This window comes from Salmo salar, chromosome ssa27, assembly GCF_905237065.1.
Source record: "Salmo salar chromosome ssa27, Ssal_v3.1, whole genome shotgun sequence".
In the NCBI taxonomy this organism is placed as follows: domain Eukaryota; kingdom Metazoa; phylum Chordata; class Actinopteri; order Salmoniformes; family Salmonidae; genus Salmo; species Salmo salar.
Window position 1 is genome coordinate 22036870 of NC_059468.1, and position 10623 is coordinate 22047492.

The following is a 10623-nucleotide window of genomic DNA, read 5'->3' on the forward strand; positions in this document are numbered from 1 at the left end:
ACCTAGAACTAGCATCTCTGTTTTGTCCGAGTTTAAAAGTAAAACATTTGCCGCCATCCACTTCCTTATGTCTGAAACACAGGCTTCCAGGGAGGGCAATTTTGGGGCTTCACCATGTTTCATCGAAATGTACAGCTGTGTATCGTCTGCATAGCAGTGAAAGTTAACGTTATTTTTCATATAATGTAAAACATAGAATAAAATTAATTAAAGCGGCATTTGCACTTCTAAGCTCTGGCTTCAAGTCGATATGGACACTGGCTTTTCTCCTCAATTTACATATGAGCTCAACTGCCACTGTATATTCCACCAATGTACTCTCCAGCAGAAACAAACAGACATTTTTGTTGTATAATTTAATCAATTAGAAACGGAAATCCTGGGACCTCCACTGGGCCTGTTGTAGTCTACCAAGTACAGACTGTCTTTGTCTAGCTTGACAAATTCTGTAAGGTCTGGATGTAACATCCTGCAGGAATGAGAACCAGGTGTGTGTGTGTGTGCGTGTGCATCGCAGAGATTAAAGTCCTCTCTCTGAGAATTAGGCAGCCGTCTCCTGACACCCTGGCTATTGGTTCAGAATCAGAACACACACGGAGACCGCCCGGCTCGCCGTCCATCTACAAGTCTCTGGCCAAATGTTGCGCACTATCTACTATAAACAGGGGTGCTATTCTGGAAGCAGACATACAGTTGAAGTTGGAAGTTTACATACACTTAGGTTGGAGTCATTAAAACTTTATTTTCAACCACTCCACACATTTCTTGTTAACAAACTATAGTTTTGGCAAGTCGGTTAGGACATCTACTTTGTGCATGACACAAGTAATTTTTCCAACAATTGTTTACAGACAGATTATTTCATTTATAATTCACTGTATCACAATTCCAGCGGGTCAGAAGTTTACATACACTAAGTTGACTGCCTTTAAACAGCTTGGAAAATTCCAGAAAATGATGCCATGGCTTTAGAAGCTTCTGATAGGCTAATTGACATCATTTGAGTCAGTTTGAGGTGTACCTGTGGATGTATTTCAAGGCCTACCTTCAAACTCAGTGCCTCTTTTCTTGACATCATGGGAAAATCAAAAGAAATCAGCCAAGACTTCAGAAAAATAGTCTGGTTCATCCTTGGGAGCAATTTCCAAATGCCTGAAGGTACCACGTTCATCTGTACAAACAATAGTATGCAAGTATAAACACCATGGGACCACGCAGCCGTCATACCACTCAGGAAGGAGATGCGTTCTGTCTTCTAGAGATGAACTTACTTTGGTGCGAAAAGTGCAAATCAATCCCAGAACAACAGCAAAGGACCTTGTGAAGATGCTGGAGGAAACAGGTACAAAAGTATCTATATCCACAGTAAAACGAGTCCTATATCGACATAACCTGAAAGGCCGCTCAGCAAGGAAGAAGCCACTGCTCCAAAACCGCCATATAAAAGCCAGACTATGGTTTGCAACTGCACATGGGGACAAAGATTGTACTTTTTGGAGAAATGTCCTCTGGTCTGATGAAACAAAAATAGAACTGTTTGGCCATAATGACCATCGTTATGTTTGGAGGAAAAAGGGGGAAGCTTGCAAGCCGAAGAACACCATCCCAACCGTGAAGCACGGGGCTGGTAACACCATGTTGTGGGGGTCCTTTGCTGCAGGAGGGACTGGTGCACTTCACAAAATAGATGGCATCATGAGGTAGGAAAATTATGTGGATATATTGAAGCAACATCTCAAGACATCAGTCAGGAAGTTAAACCTTGGTCGCAAATGGGTCTTCCAAATGGACAATGACACTAAGCATACTTCCAAAGTTGTGGCAAAATGGCTTAAGGACAACAAAGTCAAGGTATTGGAGTGGCCATCACAAAGCCCTGACCTCAATCCTATAGAAATTTTGTGGGCAGAACTGAAAAAGTGTGTGCGAGCTAGGAGGCCTACAAACCTGACTCAGTTACATCAGCTCTGTCAGGCGGAATAGGCCAAAATTCATCCAACTTATTGTGGGAAGCTTGTGGAAGGCTACCCAAAATGTTTGACCCAAGTTTAACAATTTAAAGGCAATGCTACCAAATACTCATTGAGTGTATGTAAACTTCTGACCCACTGGGAATGTGATGAAAGAAATAAGAGCTGAAATAAAAAAATCTCTCTACTATTATTATGACATTTCACATTCTTAAAATAAAGTGGTGATCCTAACTGACCTAAAACAGGGAATTTTTACAAGGATTAAATGTCAGGAATTGTGAAAAACTGAGTTTAAATGTATTTGGCTAAGGTGTATGTAAACTTCCGACTTCAACTGTAGTATATTGGGAATAGGCTGGCATTTCAGGAGCAGACATTGTCATTCTATTTAGACAATGACCAATATGTGCTATGCTGTGCAAAAGGGATGGAATTTTTGGTTGTGATGAGATGGATTGATGGTGATGAGATGGATCGATGGTGATGAGATGGATCGATGGAGATGAGCTGGATCGATGGGGATGTGATGGATCGATAGAGATGAGATGGATCGATGGTGATGAGATGGATCGATGGGGATGTGATGGATCGATAGAGATGAGATGGATCGATGGTGATGAGATGGATCGATGGGGATGTGATGGATCGAAAGAGATGAGCTGGATCGATGGTGATGAGATGGATCGATGGTGATTAGATGGATCGATGGTGATTAGATGGATCGATGGAGATGAGCTGGATCGATGGGGATGTGATGGATCGATGGAGATGAGCTGGATCGATGGGGATGTGATGGATCGATAGAGATGAGCTGGATCGATGGTGATGAGATGGATCGATGGTGATTAGATGGATCGATGGTGATTAGATGGATCGATGGAGATGAGCTGGATCGATGGTGATTAGATGGATCGATGGAGATGAGCTGGATCGATGGGGATGTGATGGATCGATGGAGATGAGCTGGATCGATGGGGATGTGATGGATCGATGGAGATGAGCTGGATCGATGGAGATGAGCTGGATCGATGGGGATGTGATGGATCGATGGATATGAGCTGGATCGATGGGGATGTGATGGATCGATGGAGATGAGCTGGATCGATGGGGATGTGATGGATCGATGGAGATGAGCTGGATCGATGGGGATGTGATGGATCGATAGAGATGAGCTGGATCGATGGAGATGAGCTGGATCGATGGGGATGTGATGGATCGATGGAGATGAGCTGGATCGATGGGGATGTGATGGATCGATTGAGATGAGCTGGATCGATGGAGATGAGCTGGATCGATGGAGATGAGCTGGATCGATGGAGATGAGCTGGATCGATGGGGATGTGATGGATCGATGAAGATGAGCTGGATCGATGGAGATGAGCTGGATCGATGGAGATGAGCTGGATTGATGGGGATGTGATGGATCGATGGTGATGAGATGGATCGATGGAGTGTGGCTGCTTGCTGTGGCTGATCATTTTCCCCATCAGTGTCAGATCAATGTCAGATCCATGTCAGATCATGAGTGCTGCTAGACCATGTGTTTCCATGTGTTCTATTGGTGATGGGGAGGATTAGCCCTGTAGTGGCACTGGCTCTGAGAGAGACTCTGGTTTGGCAGCCAGCCTGGTAATAGCAGAAAATTATCTCATGATGAATTGGGTCTTATTATACCACATGGACCGAGATGGACCTAGCTCAGTTCAGTTCCGACGCCCACCTGCCCAGCACCCCAGCTGGGGTGAGAAGGTCACCACCTACCCCCTCACATCATGACCCTGTTTGAGGTCAGTAGGGCACACCGTATAAAAATAATATAAATGTTTTGAAATGGAAAAAGTCCAAGTAGTCCCTCCCTGATTTAGTACCTGTTATTTCCAGTGCCCAATGAAACTGACCCTGTTTCGTCAGGTATAGGTTCTGCAGGTGGAATGTAGAAAGGTGAGTCACATTTCCTGGGAAAGCATTTAATGCAGTTCAGTGTGAGACATCAGGCTACGACAGGATGTGGAATTCTGTCCAAGTCAAGTATTACAAGATTACAAGGCTGAGACTCAAAAGTGCTTCCATAAGCATGTAATTATGAGATTGTGGGATAATTCATGGTCCTACCGAGAGCAATGGTTAAACAGAGAGCGAGAGAGAGAGGAGGTGGGGCCAGCAGTGCAGAGATTGAAACACTGGTAGGCTAGGATGTGATGACAGGGTATAAGTAACAAATTGTATGCTTCAAGATGAGAGACAGAGAAAGAGACAGGGAAAGAGAAAGAGAGAGAGAGAGAGAGGTTTACTGTCTGTCCACTAGGGTACAGGGAGATGGTGGTCCCATCCACCAAATTGAGAGGAGTCACCCAGGGGAGGGATTCAGGGGGAATGCTGATTTGGTTCAGAACACAGCTAACACATTACATAGAACTAATCAAAACAGGAGTCCCTTGGGTGGTGGACCATTCCTGATATACGCACAGGAAACTGTTGAGTGTGAAAAACCCAGCAGCGTTGTAGTTCTTGACACAAACCAGTGTGCCTTGCACCTGCTGCCATACCCCGTTTAAAGGCATTCAATCTTTTGTCTTTCCCATTCACTCTCTGAATGGCACACATACGTAATCCATGTCTAAACTGTCTCAAGGCTTAACAATCCTTCCTTAACCTGTCTCCTCCCCTTCATCTACAATAATTGAAGTGGATTTAACAAATAAGGGATCATAGCTTTCACCTGGATTTACCTGGTCAGTCTATGTCATGGAAAGTGTTCTTAATGTTTTGTATACTCAGTGTATATCCTCACATCAGAATTCGCTTACTACAAGGAAGAGAGCTTATCCATTCTAGAAGAGGAGATCAATGATTTCCAGGCCCAGGGAAATGTTCTGATCTGTGGGGATCTTAATGCTAGGACTGGAGAAGAACCAGATACCATTAGCACACAGGGAGACAAACACATAACTACAAACCTCAGCATTCCTCTGCCCTCATATCCCCCCAGGAAGAACTTTGATCAAAACAACAACAGAAACGGGAACCAACTACTGCAGTTCTAACGAATGCTGGGTCTGTACATAGTCAATGGAAGGCTACAAGGGGACTCTTTTGGGAGGTATGCATACATACAACTCACCTCTTGGTAGTAGTACTGTAGATGATGTCATCACAGACATAGATCCAGTGTCTTTCAGAGCACTCACAGTCAGCCCACTAACACCACTATCATACCATAGAAAAATTACAGCATATCTAAAATGGGAGAAGAGCCCAGTAAATTACACAAGACCAATCAGTCGTATAGATAGACTAAGAATAGTATGGAAAACTACCAGAAAGCAATTGGCAATCAAAACATGTAACCCCTCCTAGACAACCTTCTGACCCACACATACAGTATCATTAAAATAATGACAGTGTAAATTTGGCTGTACAAAACATAAACTTAATTTTTTACAAATTGGCATCCTTATCTAATTACAAAAGACACCTAAAAGCATTTTTTTTAAAGACAAATTGTTTGATTATGATTGCAAATCTATAACAAAAAAACGTAGGAATCTATCCAACCAAAAACATAGAAAACCAGACAACCAGGATATGCGCCTTCAGTATTGGGCAACCCTAAAAGAATCCAAACAGACTCTAGGAACAAAGAATGGGCAACACATCAGACACCAACTTAATGACATTGAGGAATCAATTGATTCAAACAACTTCTGGGAAAATTGGAACTCCCTAAACAAACCCCACAGAGACAAACTGGCAGTCCTAAAAGGTGACCTATGGAACACTCACTTTAAAGAACTGGTGTATATAGAAATATTCAGATGAATTTGGAACTAAAATAAATATATGAAAAACTGCAAATTCTTGAATTAGCCAATAAAGACAACCAGAACCCTTTGAATTCCCCAAAAACAGAAAAATAACTATTGTAAAAACGATAAGCCCTGCAACCCTGAAAGGCCTGTGGTACTGACGGAATATTGAATGAAATTATAAAATACACAGACCACAAATTTTGCACTGCCATATTCAAGCTATTTAACTAAGTTTTGAGTGTAGGCTATTTCCCTGACATCTGGAACCAATGATTAATGAGATTTTATTTTTTAATGGAGTCAAATTTGACCCAAACAATTACCATGGCATTGTGCCAACAGCAACCTGGGGAAAATATTCTGCGCCATCATGAATAGCAGATTACTGCACATTCTCAGTGAACACAATGTCGTGAGCCAAAGTCAAATTGGATTCCTACCAAATTATTAAACATCAGACCACATTTATACCCTACACACCATAATTGATAAAAACCTTTTTTAATCAAAACTAAAACAAAATCCTGCTTTTTGGATTTCCAAAATGCCTTTGATTAAATTTGACATGAAGGCATTTTATTCAAATTTATTGAAAGTGGCGTGGATGGAAAAACATGTGATGTCATCAAAGGAATGTATACAAATACAAATGTGCAGTCAAAATTGGAAATAAACATACACATTTATTTTCCCAAGGCCGTGGAATGAAACAGGGGAACAATTTGAGCTCGAGTCTATTTAATATATACATGAATGGATTTTCAAAAACACAACAACAATCAACATCTCCCGGGCTCACTATTAACAACACAGAAATACAATGCCTCCTGTATGCAGACGACCTGGTGCTGCTGTCCCACAAACAGAGGGGCTACAGCAACAATGACATCATCTGCAACAGTTCTGTTAGACCTGGGCCCTGCCAATCAACAAAATAAAAAACTAACTTTATGATATTCCAGAAAAGATCTTGATGTCAGTGAAACCAAGATACATTTTTACTGGGCTCCACTGATACAGAACAAACACTTACACATATTTGGGACAAAAAAAGAAGCTCCACAGGCAACTCCAACCTGGCCGTGAACTGAAAGACAAAGCAAGGAGGGCTTTCTATGCTATTAAAAGATCTATCAAATTAGACATACATGATTAATATCCGAAAAAGAGCCACCAAGTTTTAAAATAATTTATAAACACTCCTACCATTACAAAGCCCTCAACTGCCAAGAGGTGACCATAGAGAAGTGTCCCCTCAGACAGCTGGTCCTGAGGCTCAATTCACTAACCACTACACACCCAACAAAGCCTCAGGACAGCACTCAGAAAATATGGCCCAACCAAATTATCGCAAAGCAAAAATAAAAATATATCACCTATTGGAATCGAAGTAAACTTCAATGCTATTTGGCTCCACACAGACATTACATGGTGACAGGCTATCTGGCCACTTTGACTGATGCTAACTACTGTATGTACAGACTCATTCTGCCCTCAGGAGGAGGGTCAAATTGTGACAGATATTCTGACATAAGAAATACATTCTTCCCTAAATTATAAAACAATACGAAGAATTTGAAAACCTAAATTATAAAGACAATCTTAAATACATACTTGGTGAAAAAACGAAATGCTGTGTTTTGGCAGCCACATTTGTGGCCTCCTGACAACCTGAGGGCCAACTAGTGAAAAATACAGTGTGATTATTCATCTTTGCCTATTATTCCTAACAGTCTGGTATATTCCTGTCTTTGACCATGGTTGTTATATGTTTACTTTGACAATATAAGTGTTTTACTTTCCATGTCAAGAAAGTATATGAGAGACAGAGAGAGACAGAGAGAGACAGAGATAGACAGAGAGAGACAGAGGGAGACAGAGAGAGACAGAGATAGACAGAGAGAGACAGAGGGAGACAGAGAGAGACAGAGAGAGAGATGTGACTGCAGATTGACTTTGCAAATACGAGTTGAAACGTGGCCCATGACCTTTTGATCACTTTCTGTTTCTTGTAAGGGCGTTTCTTACAGCGTGTTTGTGGTAGTTACAGTAATAAATAAAGCTAGGTGGTCTTACTCTGCTACTCAGGAGGAGAATATGTAATCAGGGATAATTACAGAGAGGACGTTTTACAAGCCTTGTATTATTGTGTCAATGACGCCAGCTCCGTTCTGAGATTCACAGACATGATTTCCCTATGCTTCTCCCTCATGGAATGCACCACTCTGTACTACTCTGGTACTGTCAGGTGTAGAACCACTCTGTCCTAATACCAAAATGAGCTGTCATCCCCTAACTACAAATATCAAGCGTTCCCAATGCTCTTTGAGGAAAGCGTAACTTCCCCATAGTACTTGCACAGCAAGTACCAAATACATAGCTTTTACGATGATACAATGAAGGGATATCTGATACAATCATTTATGTTACCATGTAGCCGCTGACTGGAACAGGCCCAATAGCCTGGAGGAGAGGGGATTCCTGCAGAGTGTAGAGCTTGTATTAGACTCAATATAACATTTTATTATGCCTCTGTTGTTACTGACTTCCTGTTTCCTGTGAAGTTATAGCTCCTCTGTCTGTGGCCTTATGCTCAAAGCATTTCATTAATAATGATTAAAGCACAATTTATTGACAAGTAAAAAACATATTATACTAATTATTAAGGAAAAGTCATTTTTTATATTCAATCGGTGATCTAATCATAGTAGACACTATTTATTTCATTATCCTAGGCAAATCATTTGAGACACAATTTGTCCTGAAAGTGATTACATGGAATCTAGCAAATATATAAAAACATGAACTTATTTATATTTAGTTCAGTTATCCCCATACAAAAATATATTACATTGTCATAGTAATCCTTTACATACTTTGAAAAGTAACCCAGAGTATAGAATCACTATTTATATACATACTCTTGCATTTTCTGTTAATCTAAACATTATGATTTGGACAACATATTCAGCTGTTGAGAGAACTCCTCATCTTAGTTGTCAAATGCGGTTCTTGTGCGATTTGATCTAGGCTCATTCTGTCATACAAAAACACATACATTCACAAACACATCCACCGTGGTCAATATTTGCCAAACCAGTTGCACTGTCTGAGGAATCATTCCATAGCCTTCTCCATATAGCTGCATTAAATACAGCAAACACATTGGTGTCTTCTAAACAAAACTAGTGTCTGTTGGTGTTGTTTCTGAAGTGGGGGCACAGAGAGACATTCCAACCCCTCATAGATGTACAGAGCCCCCCTGGCCAGAGGGCTCAGTTCAGTATTTTTTAGGCTGTTCTTCTGCCCAGTCCTCCTGCCCAGAACGTCCATTCTTCCCTTCCTTTCCCTTCCTCCTCTTGGGCCCCTGGAGTGTGGAGCCCTGGCCCTGGGCCTGCCTCACCTCCAGCTCTGACTTCCCATTCCCAGAGTCATTGTTCTGCCTGGAGTAGCGTTTACACTTGCAGGAGGTAACCACAGTGATCTTATAGGTCCTGGAGCTTCCGTCCTGACACTGCAGGCTGATGCGCTGGGTCCGTGTCCGGTCGATGACGCAGCGCCACTCCTGGGCCTCCCGCCGGCTCCAGAACTTCCCGGTGTACCCGGGACCTGAGCCGATCCAGTTGGGCAGCAGGTGGGAGGGAAGACACTCCCCAGCACAAACCAGCTCCTTGATCGGGTTCAGGCTGGTGCACTGACCATCTGAGATGTACTTGGTGGAACGCAGCTCTCTGCAGCCCACCTGGCTCTGTGCCTGACCCTGCTCTGTGATGGAGAGGGGAGGAGAGAGTGTTACATTCTGTCAGATACATATTGCATGGCATTATCTACATGACATTGCAAATACTTGCATTTGATTTAGTTTGGAGTTTGCACTTTTGGATTATTCCATTTGCTGCTCATAAAGATTCGTTTTGACAGGAACTGCGGCATGATCAGGGTCATCTGAATGACTGCATGAGTTGACAAGAGGTCCAACACAATTCCAAATTCTGGAACTTCCTCCCATTCAAACACAAGTCTATGATTTATATTTCATTTTCATTTATTCCCATTCATGTCTATGGAAAAGGTGCCTACATAAGGAATTAAATAATTCCAACTGTCAGGATCGGTGCGTACAATGAATCTATATGAATCGTCGAATCAATACATTTGATATGCGCATAAAAATGCAATTCACCTTTCCGCGCAGCGCTGGTCAAACGCCTTCCTCCGTTGCGTGCTCGATTCATTGATACATTACTACTCGGTGTATCCTGGACCGTACTGATCAACTGAGGGTTTAACTTTTCCGTTGCGCTGTTCTTGGCAGCTTGACAGTTACTTATAATAAGGCAGAAGAGCGCGAGCTGGAACACGCACGTGGTAAGAAGCATCCCTGCAACTCTCCGCAGGCAGATAGGCAGACAGGTAGGTAGGTAGGTAGGTAGGTAGGTAGAGAGTGATGGAATGTATGTGCCGCGGTCTAACGGAGGAATTGTGTCGTTATGAAGTTACTTGTCGTTCAGTCGCTTATATACCCGCCGCTTGTTTTGGCACGACACAGCGCGCATGTAGTGCGTACATTTTATGAATCAACTAGGCGTTTTCACGCATAGCTACGCCCACTGAAGCAAAGGGTAATGCGTTTTGTTTTGTGTACTCCTCCAAAGTAGAGCCTAGTCAACACAGACAAGTAATATATATTTCTGTCAATATAGTTTGATGAATGTTGCTTTCCCTTATGGATAGGACACTGTCACTGGATAAAACTCGATCGAGACCTTTATAACGGCTTGTAATAGATAGTTCATTTTGGTTTGTTGACCAGTTAACGGTGTAAATAATTGATTCATGAT

The 10623-nt window shown here is 42.1% G+C and overlaps 1 protein-coding gene across 1 annotated transcript; it reads right to left on the reverse strand.

Annotated features, from left to right (window-relative positions):
• Positions 1-6353: 6353 nt before the first annotated feature.
• LOC106588689 (sclerostin domain-containing protein 1) lies at positions 6354-10312 on the reverse strand. Its single transcript, XM_014177933.2, has 2 exons — positions 9966-10312; positions 6354-9547 (listed from the first exon to the last, which is right to left on the reverse strand). Exons 1-2 carry the CDS (start codon positions 10159-10161, stop codon positions 9063-9065), a joined length of 681 nt encoding a protein of 226 aa, XP_014033408.1. The 5' UTR covers positions 10162-10312; the 3' UTR covers positions 6354-9062.
• Between the last annotated feature and the right edge of the window lie 311 nt (positions 10313-10623).

Coding starts and splice junctions, on each gene's coding strand:
- LOC106588689 (XM_014177933.2), bottom strand. CDS start 10,161: ATGCTTCTTACCACGTGCGTGTTCCAGCTCGCGCTCTTCTGCCTTATT. Junction 9,548..9,965: donor GACCAGCGCTGCGCGGAAAG/GTGAATTGCATT, acceptor TCTCCATCACAG/AGCAGGGTCAGGCACAGAGC.